Raw genomic sequence first — 20,228 nt, 5'->3', positions numbered from 1 at the left:
TCTTATTTGGGTCATCCATGAAAAAGTGATACTTTTTATTCCTAAAGTAATACATGTCTCACAGATAAAGATTCGTAAGACCGTCTCACAAAAAACCTACTCTATGATCTACTGTGGACTCTGTTGCGATTTCTCTCGATTCTCGGTTGCGCCTATTTTTAGCATGTGCTTGAGTGTATGATGAAAACAGAAAATGGTAGCCTTTCACACGATGAAATACTCTACGACGGAAACATATTGATTATATTATCAACAGAAGCCGATCAAGATTCATAATTCCAAGCAAATATAAATTCACAAATCATACACACGTACGACAATCGTGGTATTTTTTTTTGGACAACGCAAGAAACATGTACACGCACTTCAAACTACTTACATCAAGAGAGAGACGAAATTCCGAATCACGACCAAAATGGAACTACTGTTTAGTAATCTCAGCCTGAAGAAGACCATCCCGAATCTGTGTTGCGATGTCTTTAACAGCCCCAGGACCGTGTGGAATAAACACAGCAGATGATTTGGATGATGCTCCAATTTCCTTCATTGTGTCGAAATATTGTGTGACAAGAACCATGTCCATTACATCCTTGGCTGATGTTCCGGGCACGCTTTCTGAAAAGGCAAGCACACTGTCTCTTAGCCCGTCTACAATGGCCTGACGCTGACGCGCTATCCCGAGCCCAGATAAGTATTTGGATTCGGCCTCTCCCTCGGCTCTCTTGATTTGCAAGATTTTCTCAGCTTCAGCCTTCTCATTTGCGGCAACCCTCATACGAGCAGCTGTTGTGGCATTGAAAGATTATCAGAGTTCAGATATATTATTCTCGATCAAATGACATCTCTTTGAAAGCAAACCCGACATATGCCATATGGAATCATGGAGCAATGGTAGAACTGGCCAAAGTTCCATTTATATTTTGGTTAAGGTCAAACAAGAAAATTTCACTTAAACTCCAGACTCCAATGGTGATGCATGAACATCGAAAACATTTCTCGCTTAGACCAAACAAGAAAAAATCAATTAAGATACAAATAGAGTATTACAGCCATGCAATAACGTGAGACTTGAAGCATTGTGCTTCGGTTCTAGAGAGAGTTGACAATTTCGAAACTAACCCGAATTTATCTCATTCATGGCTCTCTTAACTTGAGCATCTGGTTCAATGTCGACGATTAGCGTCTGGACTATCTCAAACCCATAGGCAGACATCGCCTAAAACGCCAAATATACAAGTTCAGAAGTCAGATACACGTTGCACATATATCAACCTTTGTTATCAATAGAGCACACATTACCTTTTCAAGTTCATTCTCCACAGCCTTAGCTATGTCATTCTTCTGCTCGAAAACAGAATCCAATTCCAATCTTGGTACACTTGCCCTTATGACTAACAATGCATACAGTTCAGTTCATAAATATTACCGTAACATTTTCCAAGATCGGGAAAAAAGAACGCTAAGGATAGCTATTTTAAACTAACATCTTCTCTGCATCACATAGACAGTATAACTGTAATAGATGAAAGAAAAATTTTCTACAATCAAAGGAATAACTCGTCAACTAAAACAGTCTCCTTCGTTGATAGAACTGACAACAAACTAATATAGTAATCTTAAAAAAAGTATCCCACGATTGCAAGAAGAGTAAAAGCAATGTACTTCCAACATAGAGTAGAATGAGACATCAAACACCACATAAAAGGAATATAATGAAAAAAATTGCTAAGTTGCATGTCTTGAATTCGCAAAACAATGAAGAATGTTCAACAACAAAAAGCTAGCAAGAGTTCAGTACATTGAGAACAACCCAACCTACTTTGAATAAGCAAAAATAGTAATAATTGATGAAAACTAGAAAGAAATAAATGCTAAAAGCCACAAGTCATCAAAACCATACCGTCAAAAACATATGCTTGGATCTGTTCTTTCGTGTTAGATAGCTTGTAAAATGCATCTGCTGCTTTTTCAGCCAATGCTCGGTATTGAATTGAGGCAACCACCGTTACAAACACATTGTCCTGAAACGCAAGCATTTCCTACACTTTATATAGTGGTCAAAATATTGCAGAAAAACAATGTTGTATGCAATTTTTCCCTGCTGCAAGCTTTCGTTTTTCCTCATTCATTTTGACAGAAAATTGAGTCTAAGAATAAGGCAATCCAGAAAAAATTTTCAATAATTCCTACTAAATATAAGTAACGTGGACAACATAAATTGATTTGTTCATCATTCATATCCACATTTTTTGATTGGAGCTACTGTGAGATTATCATCACACAAAACATGCAATAGGATATTACAATGCTATGCAAGATTTAAGACCCGATTACACCGATTACAAAGAGAATAATTATAACTCTAAATAAAAAGGCGAAACACCTTAGTTTTTGTTTCACAACGGACGTCAAGCTGCTGCACGCGCAAGGTCAGTGTACCAGCCATCTGGTAACCTAGACACCAAGGCAGGCAATGGCACCCAGGCTCAAGCACGTTGTCATACTTGCCAAACTGTTCCTTCACAACAACAGTAGACTGATCCACTTGAATGCAACCAAGCACTTGACCCATTTTTCCAATCTATAATCGCCATAGACAACAAGTGCAGAAAGAAAGACAAAATCAGTCAAGAAAAGATGATAACATGATGTGTCCCTGCATTTTTTGAGCGGGAACTAGAACATGATTTTAACTTCATGAGCCTCATAAGAATACCAAGACGCAACGGGCCTGACAAGCAGGTTTTTCAACCTGAGTTTAGCCTATTCTAATCACACAAACTTGAAATAAAATAAGAGAAGATGCTCAAGAAGTTCGTGTTTTATTTTTAACTTTAGTATGATACCCTTTGGACTTTAAGTCGAAGCCTACAGAGTAGGGACATAAAATGAAGAAATTGGCTTAAAAACAAGTTATCAAGCAAAGTTCTTGAACAATCATGAGCTCCTACATACTGAAACTTTAATAAAGATTTAAACATCATTCTCTTCTATCGTTTCCTACACTCCCATGATACTCCAGCCTTCAATTTTTACAATGAATTAGCAATAGCAAGAGAAAATAATCAAGAAATTAGTCTGGTGGTGACCTAAACTTAGATCAGAAATTGAACTTTTTTCCATCGAACGAGTTGGATTTGAATCCTCCCCACTAGTTCACTCCTTATAAACCATGACCATAAATTTTTTATAATGGACTCCGACAGGTTCTTTGGATTAAAACAGAGAAATCTCATCAAAATTTGTAACCGAAATATCTGAATCCGAATCCAAATCCAAATCCAATCTCAGTCCCAAGTTACCAAACAGTGGCAGAGCCCTGAGGAACCGGCAGGGTGATGGCTACCTTTCATTTCTTTATAATTTTCTATACATTTATATATTTTTTATTTTAATAATTGTAATTTCACCCCCTAAAATTTTCAACCATTCCAACGTCAGTTTCGCATCCTCTGCAAAAATCTTGGCTTCGCCTTCACAAAGCTTCATCCAACGAGGGCCTTCACTCAGACACGTAAAGAATTGTTAACTTTCTTCGCAACAAAGGAAAGCAAACATGGCGTTCACCCACTAAACCCAAAAACCCATCAAATTATTACCCAAAAAAAAATCAGAAATTAGAGAATAAACCCCACAAAGAAAACTATACCAGTCACCAAACAAATAAAATTCAAGAACAAGTAATCAAATATCACTAAATTGCAACACAAATTAGCCCTTCCATCGACATCTCATTCAAAGTAACATTTCGACAAAGAAAATTTATTGCGAAACGCAGAAGAAATCTTACCGGAATATATCGGAGAAATGGTGGTTTGTGTTGTGGCTGGAATTGAAGAACAGGGTGGAGCTTTCCATATATTTATAGCACCAATGTGTGTGATATTTTTGTGCGGAATTCAACACGCTCCTGTGGGCCCGTCAGAAATTGATTCGTCCCATCCGGATTTTGAATGACAAAAACGAGACCATCTCACGTACATATTTTGTAAGACAGGTCTTTTATTTGGATCATTAATAAAAAAGTATTACTTTTTATACTAAGAGTATTACTTTTTATTGTGAATATCGATAGAGTTGACCCGTCTCACAAATAAAAATTCATGAGATCGTCTTACAAGAAATACTCATTTCCAAATGCCAGTATTTGATTTTGTTTGGAAAATAGCAAAATTAGTGTCCATGTATAAGAGTCTTTATTAACTCATTTTATATTTATTTTGAAAAATAATATTTTTTATATAAAAATTATTATTTTTCATAAATTAGATCGATTCAAAGATCAGTCTAACAAAATTGATTCATGAAATAGTATTATAAGAGTTTTTTTTATTAAATTTTATTTTTAATTTTTTAATATATATATATATCAAATTATTTTGTTGGTTCAATTTTTTTTCTTCAAATTAATGGTTTTCATTTTTTTGTATTATTTAAACTTTGTAATTATGAGTATTTAATTATATTTCAGCCTCGATCTTGTGATTTTCAAGAGAGAACATCAAATGTTACAATACATTGGCTCCACCTTTTAATGTTTTTTGTTCTAATATTTTTTATAAAACCTAAACAAACTTGTTGTCAACTACAAGATACAATTTGTTTGATCAAGCTTGTATTTATAGTGACTCCTATAGGTATTTTTTGGAAGTCTTGTTTAACTCGTACATCGTTAATCATATTGCATCGACATATTACTTTTAAATAGACGAAAAATATATTTAATTTAGTTATTCTGCATGTCTTCTAGTCGATTTTTCGAGCTATATTTTATGCTAAGAATAAATATTCGAATTATTGCGATTATAAATAATGGTTTATGGAAGATAGAAATTCAAGATATTTAGTATTTCATATTGTAAATTTTCTTATTTATTTTTGTGTCCATGTTATTATTATTATTATTTTGAATCCAATACGTTATTTATTATAATTTTTTTCGTAAGGAAATAAAATATTTAAAAACAAGAATTAAACGTAATTTTTTTATTGAAAAATCTACCAAATCCATCCAATATAAATCACTAAAAAAAAGATCATTAACGACGGTTAATTCCGTCGCTAAAATGAAACGAAAATCGTTTTCTTTTTTTAACAATTTGAGAAGCCAAGTGAATAGTTGATTTTCACAGAGGGAAAATACTTATGAAATTGCATGACATATTCAGTCTTTAAGTCTGAATTCTAAAACATTAACCTATTTCAAAGTATTTCTTTTCTATTATGTAACTGAATTTAATATTTGTTCGAAAGAGAATATTTTCTTTGTTCGAAATAGTAGATACATGATGTTTTAGTCATTGTATAAATTAAAAATTGTTTATATTATTATCGATAACTATAGATTATTTTGATGAAATAACAAATATTCGATCATATAATTGATATCCGCCCGAGTCATGACTCATGCATATTTCAATATTTCGTGAACAAGTATTTAAATTTTTGGTGATTTATTAAGACGTGTTTGTATTATATATATTATCATTATAAAAATAAACATGATTCATGGGTTTTATCCAAGGAGTACGGGTCAACCCTGCCGATATTCACAATAAAAAGTAATACTCTTAGCATAAAAAGTAAATTTTTTTCATGGATGACTCAAATAAGAAATTCATTTCACAAAATGCGATCCGTAAGACCGTCTCACACAAGTTTTTGTCTTATCCAATAGCATCGGTCAATGTCAACGAGTAAACAAGTTTTTTTTTTTAAAAAAAAAAAAATTGTCTTTAGCTTTATCTTTCGAACATCATAATTGTGTTTAACATAATATTGGTCCCTATTTATTTTTCAATTTCAATTTACTACAATACAAGATATATTAAATAATTTTGTTTTTATTATGAGTTTAATCTATAAAATATTTTTAAAAATAAATAAAAATAAAATATTGTTGAGTGCAATAATTGTCTATGGTAGAAAGAACAATCCAAATATGTTGTTTGTCTTGCTGTGCGGTTTAAAATATTTGAGTCGTATCGTTACCAGCAGCTATATTTTTTGATATAGCGGCAAAGTTCAGAATTACAATTAGTATAAATTTTAATTGATGACAAAGAATGTAATTATCTGCTGAGTAGAATAATCTATACGTATTTTGAGTTGCAGTATTACCACCAGCTATAGTTTTTGATAAAACAACAATACTCGGTCTTACAAATACAACAGTTTTTTATGATATTATTAATTTAATATTGAAATAAAATTTAAAGATAAATCAACTCGATTTTTATTCAAAATTATATCAGTAAATACATAAATAAAGTGTGTGTGTGTGTGTGTGTGTGTGTGTGTGTGTGTGATGGGCATTAATTATCTTGTCTCGGTCTTTGGCTGAATGTTCCTGTCATAGTCACAGATGTGAATTAGAAGAAAATTCCAAGCGAGAGGATATGTTTTGTCTAGTGAAGCCAAATATCGGGATTCTTAATAAATGCTGAAAATGAATATTAAATAAATAAATAAATAAAACTACAATTTAATAATCATCAATAGAGATGTTTGGCGATGAAAGTATACTACTTTTAAAATATTTTAATCTTTAAAATCCAACTTAGGCAAAAAAAGTCAAATAATTATATTACATACACGGAAAACTCTACAATTTGCAAGAATATTTATTACATGAACATACTTGGTGGTTTCTATGAACTTTGAGCGGAAACTTATGCATGTTTGTCGTGTACGCATATATATGATTGACGTAAGCAGAATAACGAGTTCAACGAGAAGATTTATCCTGTGTACACCTACGGATAGCGGTTACGGGTTCTCCCGTTACAATATATATATATATATATATACAAATATATATAATCATATTATTTGAATTTGTGTAGTAAAAAATATAGTATGATTTCATAAAGCAGAGGGTTTTATTCTATAATTTTCATTGTTTCGCAAGTAATTATATATATATATATATATAATTGAAATAAATATTTCAATTATATTTATTGGTAAAAAATTATGTGACTAAGTACTTAATTTCTTTTTTCGTGAACACCTATAGACCTATATTTTCAATTTAAAAATAATAAAAATTAATATGTTTAAAAATTATTTCAATTGTTTAAACATGCAACTGGTGGTGAGGGATCACTATAAACAATTTTTTTAGTAAAATAAATAAATAAATAAATTTTCAAAAGATAAATTTGAGAAAAATCACGTCATGTCCTATGTTAATCCCTATTACGCGTTCTCAAAATCGATTCAATTGGCTTGATTTATTTACTTAACCAATATAAAATCCTGGTTAATTATTTTTAACACCACCAAAAAATTGTTAAATAATCAGTTAAATCAATCATTAATTTCTAAAATTTTTCAAAAATTTAAGAGATTAATATGAAGTGTTTTTGATTAATCATTTACGCTATTGTAGTGCATGGTAAAAACTTGTGTGAGACGGTCTCACATGTCGTATTTTGTGAGACAGATATCTTATTTGGGTCATCCATGAAAAATATTACTTTTTATGCTAAGAGTATTACTTTTTATTGTGAATATGGGTAGGGTTGACCCGTCTCATAGATAAATATTCGTGAGACCGTCTCACAAGAGACCTAATCATAGTACATATAGCTATGTATTGCAATAATTAAATATTGTTCCCTCTATTAGGATTGTTTTTATTATTATAATTTAGTCTCGAATTCAAGATTTCACTCCAAGCTGAAGATCATATTATCGAATGGACTAAAAGACATCGACCTTCTCCATTTCATGTTACCATGGATGGGATTATTCTATCTATCTACCATGAATTGAAAAAATTCAATCTATGATAAAACAATCACAAAAACTCTCGTGAGACGTCTCATTGATCAATTTTGTCAAACGAATCTTCTATTTAGGTCATCTATGAAAAATTATTATGTTTATTTCAAAAGTGTTATTTTTTTATTGTAAATATGAACAAAGTTGACATATCTCACGAATAAAGATATGTGAGACCGTTTCACAAGAGACATTATCACTTAAACAATTATTAGTTTCTAATTTACAAGTTGTATCATTTCTATCTTAGAAATTTTGATCAAATCAATTAAATTCTAAAATCTAATAATCACTTTAAATTTTTTAATTTATTTTACTATATTTACTTGTCAGAGTTGTTCGAGGCATATTTATCAATAAAAATGAAACCAATTGTTTCACATAATTTCTTGAATCAGAATTTGCATCGAACAATAATTCCAAGGATAAATTAAAATCACAGGAAGAACGAGTGGGGGGAAAACTGAAAACAACACAGAAAAAATCACTATAAATTGGCCTATCTACACTTTTTAATCTCAGTGTTGCAAGATTGATCATCATATATTATTTCTCAACAAAGGGATCTTATAGAAGTTCAAATATTTCTGCTGCAAGCTTGGAACTGCAATGAATCTTGGACAAACGAAAATCTCCTCGGGCATGAATCTGAATTATCATCGAACACAAACGATCATATGGTTATCTCACGGAGCGACATTGGAAATAAAAACACCATATATGTACGTCGTTAAACAGTTTACGACTATGTGTCCGCTCAACTGCTCAAGAACATATCGTGAGCGCCATATTACTCACTCTGTGATCTTAAGAATGCTTAACATGTTGATTGAAATCACACATTCGGAACAATGTTTGAAGTTAACTAATGCTTGACTGACATGCATTACCATTTTCGAGTGTAACAGGGAAGGTTACCTGTATATTCAACAAGTTGAACAGATGCTGACCTTTGTTCAGATAGTTACATCTTGCGTTTTCTCGTCTAGATTATCCTCAACTTCTATAGTGAAGTTGTTCGTGGGATCGTTCAATTCTTGTTCGATAGGAACGATGAGCCTGCCAGAATCAGTTCTTTCACTTCCTTCCCTTGGTTTCACGACTGTATCATCATATGCCAGATTATTCAAAATCTCAGGAAGCGTTAAGTCGTGTTCCTCATCGAGCTTTGATGATCCCATTTCAAGTTCGATTTTTTCTTTGGAGCTTTTCATACCTCCCATGACCATGAAATCATGATCCGTAGGTTCCACAACCACACTTTCTTCTTCGCGAAAAAATGCTCGAAAATCATTCATTGAAGGTGGGATCTTAGAAAAAAAGACTTCTTTGAGGTTCTTGATCATCCCTTTGTTATATGGATTCTCCTTTTTATCATATCGATACCTGAAGTTCTCATATGTAGTCTGCATATGTAAACATTTAAAATTTAGGAATAAACGGACTGTTGTTTACAGTTTCTGAATTTGAAAGGTGATTACTTTGCATAATTTTGAAAGAAAACTCACCTGATTCGTGCTAATCAGATAGAAGTGGAAAACTGAGAGGCCACCAACAAACCAAACAGCAATGAAGCAGTAAACAATGAGTATAACCGATAAAACATCACTCGACATGGCTTTAAATACTTTGCCTTTAGGTTGGACAATGTTGATCCAAGAGACGACAAAAACATAAATGCATAAAATCGTCGATGTTGATATAAACATGTAGAAGAACCTATAGTTCCGCTGCATAAATACACAACAAAAGATGACACTGTCACTTACACGTGCATTATGTGCGTTATGATGACGAAAAATTAGTTGAAAATAGCAATTCCAGAAAGCATAAAACAAGACTGTTTCTCAAGATTTAGTGTAGAGCCATATGTCAATTGTTTCATGAAAGGTTACAGCTGATATTAACGATTCAACCCAAATCGAATCTTTTTTACGGTACACAACTGAACAAATTTCAATTGTTGTGCATAGAAACAATCACATAGAAATAGCAGGGGCAACTGCTGCTCCACCACAGTTAGTGAATAATCGGATTTGAGTTTGAAAAAATGGGAACAATAAGATGCATAAAACACACCAAGACATGCAAAGTTAAACTGACGTCTATACTAAATGATTATACTTTAGCCATCAAAATTTGTTTTAGAACGTCAGAATACTCACTATACCAATGCATTGACCAACCCATGGACAGTGGTGATCGAATCTCTGAACACAATTGTTGCAGATGGAGCAATGAGATGCACGAGGTGGACGGTAGAGTAAACATGTGTCACAAAATTTCACTTTGACAGTGTGCCCATTTACGACGACATCTTTCGTGCGAGGAAGTTTCAGGTGTGGAGTTCTACCATTGACCCACTCCATTGAAGGAGTGTTTATTTCAAATGTTTCGTCAGATTCTGGAGGTTTTGTGTTTCTAGGAACGATTCCTGGATCTCTGCTTGAGGTATGGAAGAGGAAGAATACATCCTGCAAAAACACATAGGCATCATGGTTCAATCCTTCTCAATAAGGCTATTTTAGAGATCTTCAAAATCTAAGAAGTTGAATATTTTGTATTAGATTGTGATATATATGCATTAAATATGACGAAGAAACGACGTAAAATAATCAATATTCGATGATATATAACTTATTTTTTATATAAAACTGTTCTTCAAGTCGAGCACCTTGATTTCCATAATAGTTTTATCTTCATGGCACAAGTATAAAATCCAAATTTACCAATGGTGATCTACACAAAATTGTAAACCGCTTGAAAATCAGTCCACTTACCAACAACGTTAGCACTATAGCCACAATAAGTACTGGATACCAAGGATTGGCATTCTTGCCTTCTTTGATGTTGTGTTTAATGACCAACAGAATCTTTATACAAAACGCGAGGACAGGACCAACAATTAAAAACGTTGTCAAGAACAAAGAAGACACATCGGGTCCGAAGATCAATCTCCCCCCTAACAAGAATTTCTGTAACAAGTGAAACAACAAACAATATAAATTAATGAACAAGCCAAATCTAAAACCATCATAAATGTAAACTTATACTAATATATAGACACCATCAATACTTGCTCCATTACAACTTACAGTACTAGGAATGATGTAATGAGGAAAATATTTACAAGAAATACACAATAGCATGCATACAAACAGGAGCAGATGTACATCTGAATCTACTATATAACAAATGAAAATTCAAATCAAACAGGGAATTTCAAATCCACAATTGAAAACATCAAAATGGCTCTTCCAGTAAAGTCCAAAGCATCAAATGATAACTCCAGTAATGATCCTAAAATAAGCAGTTTATAACTTTGATCTTACTTCCAAGAGTTGTCCCACCTCCCATTAAAAGGCAGAGATTTGATTTGGGGAGGGGGGGGGGGGGTGGGAATTTCGAGAAACATCACGTATCAGATTCAAGAATACCCGACAAACTATCGATTAGAAGAACCATAAAGAAGAAGAGATTACATTGCTTCCCCTCCAAACTTGATAAAGCCTCCTCGGATGGGGCCTTCCGAGGTCCATACAGATTCAATGCAAGAAACTGACAACCCAAAGCTAAATTCAAATTGTCGTTGATTTCCAACCACAAGAAGCCCCTATTTTCCCTCTTCTTTCTGTTTCTTGGCAATAGCCCACATGGAGAAACACAGCCAAAAAATCTCAAAGCTCGTGTCTTTTCATCATTATCAATCATTCATCAAGTGTTTCATGAGTTGTTTGTCTGGATTTCAAGAAAATGCAGGAGAGGGTTATGCCTGCGAGACAGAGAGAGAATGTTGGAGACGGGATGATCAAGAAACAGCTTCCATCTGCTCTCTTTGTGTCTGAAGAAGACGGATTTTCTCATGAAGAATATTTTCTTCCTGTCTTTAAATTATTTTGCATTTTGAATCTTTTTTTTAACTTATTTCCTGTTCTTTTCGAATTATCGGCTGAATGCTAAAATCTTAATTTAAAATCTATAAAAATCATATATTATACATATAAACAAATGATTTCAGTTACATTCTTTCTCTAAGGTGTCACCTAACTCGCTGTTTCTCTCTCTTCTGGCAGATTGCGCTTCCGAGGCGGGGCGGAGGTTCCAACCTCTGGCCTTTTTTCCCGGGTAAGAATATGGAAATATGCTGTTATTCGTAATATGAAGATTTTAATTTTGTCTTTTATAAAATTATATAAATCTTATATTTTTGTTTTTTATAATAAAAATAACCTATCGTATTGTTTTTCCTTTTTTTCGGACAAAATATTTTTCACTATTCAGTTTTCATATACTATAGGAAATGGGTTTTATGTTATCAGTATGTCTCTTATGAGACGGTCTCACGAATCTTTATCTGTGAGACGGGTTCAATCCTACAGGTATTCACAAAAAAATTAATACTCTTAGCATAAAAATTAATATTTTTCATAGATGACCCAAATAAAATATTCGTCTCATAAAATACGATCCGTAATATCGTTTCAAACAAGTTTTTGCCTTATGCAAAATTGAAAAGTTCCACTTACAAAAATTGGTAAGATAGGATGGAAATGGAAATTATGATCTAAAAATGTAATCCACCAAGTATTACATCACATGTTACATATAGTTGGCAATCATTTTAAAAAAAGACTTTTTTTTGCTTTACAAAATCAGTTTTATTTGATTTTAAAATTCAAATTATATATAATCTTTTGCTTTTAATTGAAATTTAAAAACTCGTGAAATACTGATTTTTCTTATTCAAAAAGTGATTCTGGTAAAAAAAAAAAAACTTTAATATTATAATCACATATTTATTAAAATACTATCAACATCTGATTTTTAATTTTTCACATTCATTTAATCATTTTCAAACACTGCGTACTTTTGATTTCTCCATATAATTCAAATGCAATTAACTCTTAAGATCTATTAGAACGTAAAACGATTTTAAAAAAATAAATAAATAGGTGGACGCATGTCTTGTGTTTTGCCAAAATTAAAAAATTGTAAAAAATTGAAGAAGACAACATCGGATCACATTGGGGCACAATACGACATTGGTCAACTTGTATAGATTATCACTTCATCTTTGACAACTATATATATAAAATATTAAATTTAACACAAAAATTCCTTTTAAACGATCTCATAGCTTAATTTTGTGAGATGATTATTTTATTTGTGTCATCTATAAAAAAAATATTATTTTTATATCAACAACATTTATTTTTAGTTGTTGGTGTTTCCCAAACGTGCGGGCACATTATCACCGTGCTTAAGTCTATCTTGAAAAGAGNATAACCCAAATAAGAGATCCGTCTCACAAAATACGACCCATAAGACAGTCTCACACAAATTTTTGTCATATTAAAAATATTAATTTTTATGAAAATATTAATTTTTACTATATATACATGAATCGGATCGCCATATCCCTATTATTTATTCAAAATATCCTAACATTTACCTTGAATTCTTTATTTAGAATCGTGAGTTACACGTCTGTCGTATGAGTTGAATACCAAAAATCTTTTATTCCAAATAATAGATTTTCTTTCAGCTCCATACATATAAAAAATTTGGAATGGTTTGAGATAAATTCAAAATTGAAATAATGTACGCTCTCAACAAATTTTGGTACATATTTGATTCTTTACGACGTCATCTTTGTTTTTTTGTGTTGTTTTTTTTTTTTTTAACAATTTTACTCATTTTCCACCATATCGTCAAGAAAGAAAGGAGACTAAAAACGAAATTTGACAACATAAAATAACATATGACATTTTGCTCGAAACAAAATACAGGACAGCTAAAAAATTAATGAAGAATCTGAAATCCATGAGCACTACCTCACCAAGTTTAAGCTAAAACCGAAACACAGTTGTACAGAACAGACTAGATGAATCCTAACTATGAGTCGTTTACATTCCTAGTACTACTCGAAGGCATGCTCCTTCCTACTTTCCACCCCAGTTGAAGCAAAAGAAAACGAGAAATAGGCCGCTACACGAAAAACTTACCTGCCATACGATGAGGAAGTTCTTCTCATCAGGTTGTCGACGTCTCGCCTGCAAAATGAAACTGATACGTTAATTTTAGTCAAAAATTTTCTGGCTGAAATATTATGAACGACTAGTTTTGAAATATGTTCAATATTATGTTATTATGATCCCACACCGGCTTCGTAATAAATTGTAGAGTGGTTGATAAATTTAGGAAGCTCTTTTACCAACAAGACTAGTCATTTAGGCTTGGACAGTGCTCCCAGACCTATGGCCAAAAACATGCCATTAAGGCGACAGTATCGGAGGAACTCTTCTAGATGAGCTATCACAGACATATTGATGTCATTTAGCAAAGGTGGTATCAGATGAAGAGATACTTTCCCGCATGAACGAACCATTAAATATGAGATGAATTTATGAATACTGGATAGACCAGGCTTACATTTTTTTCGAGCATGGGAAATTCGGGGTGTGTGGGGGTGGAGGGGATTATGCGTGCGCGAGGAATGGGAATGTTGTCGCGCTACACACTCAATTCCATCCCTTGAAAGAGAAGGAATTTTACAGAAAGTGTGAAGCAACAGTTCACCTTCCCTCTTGCTAAAGAGAGAAACTAAAATGGGCACACTACAAGATAACTAGCAGTCTAGCATAGATACTGGATCTTAAGTTTCATCGTCTAAGACAATACTAAAAAGTAACAAAGTATTCAACTCTGAAAAGGCTATTATAACAAGTCTTCTGACATTCATTCCAAAATATCTCGATTCCAAGTAAAAAAAAAAATCAATAGCACACTTAGTGCATTCTGTCTCTAAAATAACCAATGACCAAAGTGCTTTCCGAGTTCCCTATGGTTTTTATCAACAATGGATTGTTTCAAGAACTTCAAATTTATAGAGTTTCTCATATAAGAAAACCATATATCTCTGCGGTTCGATGCATTGAATACAAGATTAAGATCAAAACTTTTCTTCCAAACTCATAAAAGGAGCATTTAACAACAAGGCGCACTTAAAAATTACGAAAAACTAATCAGGAATGCCCAAAGTCTATGTTTTCACATTATGAGTTCTGTAAATGCCCCAAAGGTGTATAGAAACATATGACACCATTATGGAGAGCATAAAAATGATAAAATAGCAAAGATAATATTCGGTATTTAAAAGGTGTCAAAAAAAAGAAAAATAAACAAATAACCTTTTCTTACCAAAGCTTCGAGCACCAAATACTTTTGTTGTACCATCGTCAATAGAAGTACCCTTGGCATTTCACAGATCCACATAAGCACTTTTTCTTTCCTTTTTCTTCTTTCTCGGTCCGAACCCTCCCATAATCATATGTCAGCTCTTGCATGGGGGGAATATGTCCGATGGCAAAGAAAGCAATATGGAGATACGACTCATTATTACTTTCACGTAAAACTGGCTGCCAGAATACATTTGGCGAACAACTATGGTTCATAAAACGGGCTACATTTCCGTTGTTCTTTGCACTTATCACAAGAGGAAACGGGGCTTTCTTAGAAGCAGTGGAATCATCATGGACAGCTTCTAATGGCTCGTAATGACGGGTTGCATCAAAAATATAATTATTGTCAATTTCATTCCCAAAACTACCACTGGCGTCATTAATAACATCCCCTGCATATTCACAAATAAAAGCTCCCGCACGTATGGGATCCCAAGACCTAAGCCCCCAGCCTCTGTTCTTTGTTTTGAAAACCTCAAGACGGACTTTAATACCTGCTTGAGACGTACGGTTCCGGCAATTCGGAGGACAAGCGCAGGTCTGCCCGCATTCATATATCAAGGGTTTGCTAGTCAGAAGAACCCCAATAGACGAATAGGGGAGAAGGCCATCATTTTTCTGATTGCAAGGACAATGAGTGTCCCCGGGCTGACATCCACCCATGCAATGACAACCGGAAGAAGGTTTAGACGCCGGAAAAGGCTTCGAGTATCTGAGGCTTGAAATATACAAGAAATGACCCGGTCCCTTTTCACCATCAACGTCATTCACAAGAGTCACAGGCTGACTTTCTGAACCCGAAGTTAAATCTGGAAGTATAACGCCCGTCTGAGTAGCTGTTCCGTCTCTCCACTGCTGAATTGATTTCCAAAGGGTATAAGCCTGTGGTTGTCCCGGCACCCTGACCAACTTATACTTAAAAACATTGCATCCCGACTTTTTTTCTGCCCATGATTCTTGAATTCTATACAAGCCATCATAAACATAGATCTTACCAGTTGAAAGAGGATCCTTAATGCCCCTTATGACTCTCACGTCATTGGCTCGATGTAGACTTTTCTCTAGAGCGAGATTTCCCCTTTCGAGCTTCTGGTCAATCATTTGTCCATCTCTCCTCTGCACTCCACCCTGGCCAGTATAAATTAACATGTCTCCGCCATCCCCCTCATCATCATATCCTCCAGATGAAACTATGCTGACAGCTACCGGTTCCTCATCTGTTGTAATTTTAACACTCATATAATCTATTCCAGCCATACTCGGGGCGTGTAATCCAACTATGCAAAGTTCCATTCTGACGAAGAAAATATCACCGACTTCAATTCCCGGAACATGCCCAATCCGCTTTGTCGCATTTGTCCGGATTCCTTTAGTCATCAAAAGCGTACCAGCTTTCAGGTCAGGACGTCTAGCAATACCATTAGTCAAGTCATTTGCTTCATCAAGTTGAGTGAGTCTTCTCCTAAGTAAACTAAAAACCAAGAGTATAGTTCCAACGGTTTCCTTGTCCCCACTAGCCCTTGTAAGGTCATCAAATCCATTGAGCTTAAAGAGTGCCAAGAAGCTGTTAACTAGAGATTCTACATCAATTTCATCACCATCTCCAGGCCTTCTCTTCCTTGGACGGCCCCTTCGCCTCACCGATTTATTGGAAGCCTCTGCATCAGTGGTATGCAAGCCAAACTCATTCACATATTGGTCATTCTGCAAGTCGCTATATTCATCACCCTCCACAGCAAGAGGTTTGGATGGATTGACGTTCTTCCTTGGCCGACCACGGCGGCCATGTGGTTTAGACGCCGGGGTCCTAAATGAATTCAATGGAACAGGAGCTGGTATAGTGCTACCATGACCAAAATTACCTTGTTGGTTTTGAGAACCATAACCAGTGTGCTGAGGATCATTGGGAACAAGAAAAGGGTAAAACGGTTGAACTCCTTGCGGAAAAGGACCACCAGGGGGAACACAAGCAAAGGGGGCGGCATGGGGAGTTGGAACATTAGGCATGCCCGGTGGGTTCGGGAATAGTGGAATAAGACATCTCAAAGGCCTCACATCCATTACCTTAGACTTATCAATTGACCCAGGCTGATGATTTGACTGTGGATTCAAACCGTGCTCCATCTAACCACAATGCACCACTCCACTAACGAGTTCTACTCGCTTAAAAATATTTATGTAATTGCATACAAAATCCCCAGAAACTACTCAATGATCCTATGTCACACGCACAGCTGTAAAACAAAAACTAATCTTTTTCGACCAACATGCTATACAGCATCAAATCTTGTCAATTAAACAAAAACACAAAAATAATCAAATTGTATGTCTCTAAACAAACCAGAGCTCAAAAGGTCAATGGTACAAACTCGAAGAAACTTTTGCAAGAATCAGCTTCCTGAAACATGAAAAAAGATACAGTTAGTTACTAGACTGCAAAATTCGACAAACAAAAAATAAAACTTTGCCAAAAAAATGAACAGTAAATCAAAAATTAGTGGAAACTTTCAAATACCCACAAGAAATTTAACCAGAAAAAATAAGGCCAATGCACAAAACATATGCAATTCACCAAAAAATTTCAAAAACCAGTTCAGAAATAGATAAAAACATAATTTTTTTGCTTCGACACACGTATAAGGTATAAGAAACCCCTGAGACGGTGACCAACTACTGCAGACACTATGCATCTATATCTATAATATATAAATGTAAAATTAAAATAATATTAAAGTTATACAGCACGGGTTGCAGACTTCATTTGAAAAGGTTTGGAGACAGATCTTGAAATTGAAAAAATACCTAAACAATTAAGAGAGAGGGAGGGATCTGGTTAGCGAGTGAACAATCGATTGCACTTTGTACTGTTTCTTTTTTCTTTTCTTTTTTCCCATTTAATTCGAAGATGCAGTAATTTCGAAATTTCCCATTTAAGTCCTTTGGGGATTTTTTTTTTTTTTTTTTTTCTAAATTTCCCATTTAAGTCCCTAGAGTTTTTTTTTTTTTTTAGCAAGAAGGTTTTTGTTTTTTTGGTTTTAATAATGAGGCAAAAACTTATTTGAAACGGTCTCACGGGTCTTATTTTTTGAGAAAAATCTCTTATTTGGGTTATCCATGAAAAAATATTATTTTTTATGCTAACAATATTACTTTTTATTGTGAATATCAATAGGGTTTACCCGTCTCACAGATAAAGATTCGTGAGATGGTTTCACAACAAACTTACTCTAATAATAAACTCTGTTTTGAATTTTTCCAAATGTAAATTGGTAAAATATACTTGTAAAAAATTTCTTTAGAAAATTAACTTTTGGTTAAAAAAGGCATGTTATACATTAAAAAAAAATAGAATCAATTTGTGAAATTGAAATGATAGAATATAAAATATACGATGTCAATAGATTTGTTAGTAAAAGATAATATAGTAAAGCCGCGTTTAGTTTGATAAGATGTCGAGTATTTCAGGAAAACTCAAAATTATATCATGACCTCGTTCTTATTGATATAAGGTACTCATATATTGTTAATAATAATAGATATATTATATAAAAAAAATTTTGTCAAAAAACACCAAACTTTTAACTTTAAAAAAAAAAAAAAAAAACCTCATTAAACGAGAAAACATAATTAATCTCCCTTTATGTGGTTGGAACAAAAAGTATAATCGGAGCCATTTGAACTAACCTTAATTTTGGGTTGAGTAGGTCTCTTTGAGACGGTCTCACGAATTTTTATCTGTGAGACATGTCAACCCTATCGATATTCACAATAAAAAGTAATACTCTTAGCATAAAAAGTAATATTTTTTCATGAATAACACAAATAAGAGACTTGTCTCACAAAATACGACATGGGAAACCGTCAAGTTTTTGTCTTTTGGTTTACTACCCTTCAAGAATGTAGTTTACAATACATACATTTGTATTCATGACTTTAGGTTTGTGATTAATAGAAATTTATATAAGGTAAAGAATATATCCATATTTTTTATTATATTGCATAAAAATGTGTTTTTGTAATTAAAATGATTTTAGTTTAGATTTGTTATTTTGTATCAAGTTTTTACCTACATCAAAGGGGAAAAAAAGTAAATAAAGAAATAAGAAAATGGTTATTTTTATTAAACTTGTTCTCACTTTATTATAATAATTAAACCTTAATAATACAATATACATACTTTAAAAAAGTCATAAATATAGTCCAGTCCAAGTTTGTGCCCACGGCCCACCTACTCAAAGATAATATTGTTAATTAAGGTTGGAAAACAAGAAAAGAGACGTGTTATTAATACTTTATAGCTACACTAGATAAGTTCCATGACACGATTTTGAGAAATTATAAAAATATATATAAAAAAAATTTGTGAGACGATCTCAGCGTTAATTTGGTCTCGCGAGTCAATTTTGTGAGACAATAAGATATATGTCTCACACATGGAAAAAATATTATTTTTTATGTCAAAATATTAGTTATTATTGTAAATATAGACATGATTGATATGTCTCACAGATAAAGATATGTAAGACTATCTTAAAAAAATATACTAAAATATGAGAGAAATTTGATTCCAATGGTGGAATCACGGTAATTTTTAATTTTTTTTTATAGCATCATTACATTTAATACAACAACAAAAAACTATATGGAGATAAATGAGTACGTGTACTNGTATTTTAATATATAAGGGAAGATTATTTTTTCGAAAAAAAATGAAACATATTTAGATCCATTACCACAATTTACTCGAATACATGTATTATCTGTTATCATCTTGACAAGGCCTTCAAATTAGCTAACTCCATACAAAAACTTGTGTGAGACGGTCTCACGGGTCGTATTTTGTGACACGGATCTCTTATTTGGATCATCCATGAAAAAATATTATTATTTTTATTGTGAATATCGATATGATTGATCCGTATCACATATAAAGATTCGTCAAACCGTCTCACAATACCTATTCCTCCATCGATAACTTGAACATCACTACATATTCCAGAAGTAACTTTGGTTAAACTTTTCGTGAATTTTTTACTCTTCAAGCAATGCTGCTATCATCAGCACAGTGAATGACACTACAAATACTGCTCAACTTCCGACAAATGGCATGGATGATTATGGAAAAATGAAAAAAGAAAAAAAGTAAGAAGAGAAAATTGGACTGAAATGGGTACTAATTTTTAAAAAAAAGGGAAAAAA

The 20,228-nt window shown here is 33.1% G+C and overlaps 3 protein-coding genes across 9 annotated transcripts; all 3 read right to left on the bottom strand.

Moving 5' to 3' along the window:
* Positions 1-217: 217 nt before the first annotated feature.
* On the bottom strand, positions 218-3,890 carry LOC140962911 (hypersensitive-induced response protein 1). The gene is made up of 6 exons (XM_073421997.1): positions 3,791-3,890; positions 2,384-2,581; positions 1,901-2,021; positions 1,300-1,391; positions 1,120-1,216; positions 218-783 (listed from the first exon to the last, which is right to left on the bottom strand). Exons 2-6 carry the CDS (start codon positions 2,570-2,572, stop codon positions 422-424), a joined length of 861 nt encoding a protein of 286 aa, XP_073278098.1. The 5' UTR covers positions 2,573-2,581; positions 3,791-3,890; the 3' UTR covers positions 218-421.
* A 4,276-nt stretch (positions 3,891-8,166) lies between these two features.
* On the bottom strand, positions 8,167-11,854 carry LOC140962452 (probable protein S-acyltransferase 4). Of its 3 annotated transcripts, none has more exons than XM_073421359.1 (6): positions 11,271-11,757; positions 10,569-10,763; positions 9,954-10,262; positions 9,297-9,518; positions 8,739-9,194; positions 8,167-8,436 (listed from the first exon to the last, which is right to left on the bottom strand). In XM_073421359.1, the coding sequence occupies exons 1-5, from the start codon at positions 11,325-11,327 to the stop codon at positions 8,745-8,747; spliced, it is 1,233 nt and encodes a 410-aa protein (XP_073277460.1). In that variant the 5' UTR covers positions 11,328-11,757; the 3' UTR covers positions 8,167-8,436; positions 8,739-8,744. The 3 variants fall into 3 exon arrangements, with proteins under 3 accessions (XP_073277460.1, XP_073277462.1, XP_073277461.1); XM_073421361.1 differs by lacking the exon at positions 8,167-8,436 and adding an exon at positions 11,837-11,854 and having other exon boundaries at positions 8,745-9,194; positions 11,271-11,560; XM_073421360.1 differs by lacking the exon at positions 8,167-8,436 and adding an exon at positions 11,832-11,848 and having other exon boundaries at positions 8,745-9,194; positions 11,271-11,560.
* A 1,663-nt stretch (positions 11,855-13,517) lies between these two features.
* On the bottom strand, positions 13,518-17,953 carry LOC140962450 (histone-lysine N-methyltransferase, H3 lysine-9 specific SUVH1-like). 5 transcript variants are annotated; one of them, XM_073421353.1, is made up of 3 exons: positions 17,832-17,953; positions 14,979-17,427; positions 13,518-13,854 (listed from the first exon to the last, which is right to left on the bottom strand). In XM_073421353.1, exon 2 carries the CDS (start codon positions 17,151-17,153, stop codon positions 15,027-15,029), a length of 2,127 nt encoding a protein of 708 aa, XP_073277454.1. In that variant the 5' UTR covers positions 17,154-17,427; positions 17,832-17,953; the 3' UTR covers positions 13,518-13,854; positions 14,979-15,026. The 5 variants fall into 5 exon arrangements, with proteins under 5 accessions (XP_073277454.1, XP_073277451.1, XP_073277456.1 ...); XM_073421350.1 differs by having other exon boundaries at positions 13,518-13,841; XM_073421355.1 differs by having other exon boundaries at positions 13,518-13,841; positions 14,989-17,427.
* Positions 17,954-20,228: the final 2,275 nt, after the last annotated feature.

Source organism: Primulina huaijiensis, chromosome 17 (assembly GCF_012295235.1).
Source record: "Primulina huaijiensis isolate GDHJ02 chromosome 17, ASM1229523v2, whole genome shotgun sequence".
NCBI classification, from domain to species: Eukaryota; Viridiplantae; Streptophyta; class Magnoliopsida; order Lamiales; family Gesneriaceae; genus Primulina; species Primulina huaijiensis.
Note: the sequence above shows the minus strand (reverse complement) of the source record. Positions and strands in the feature narration are given on the sequence as shown.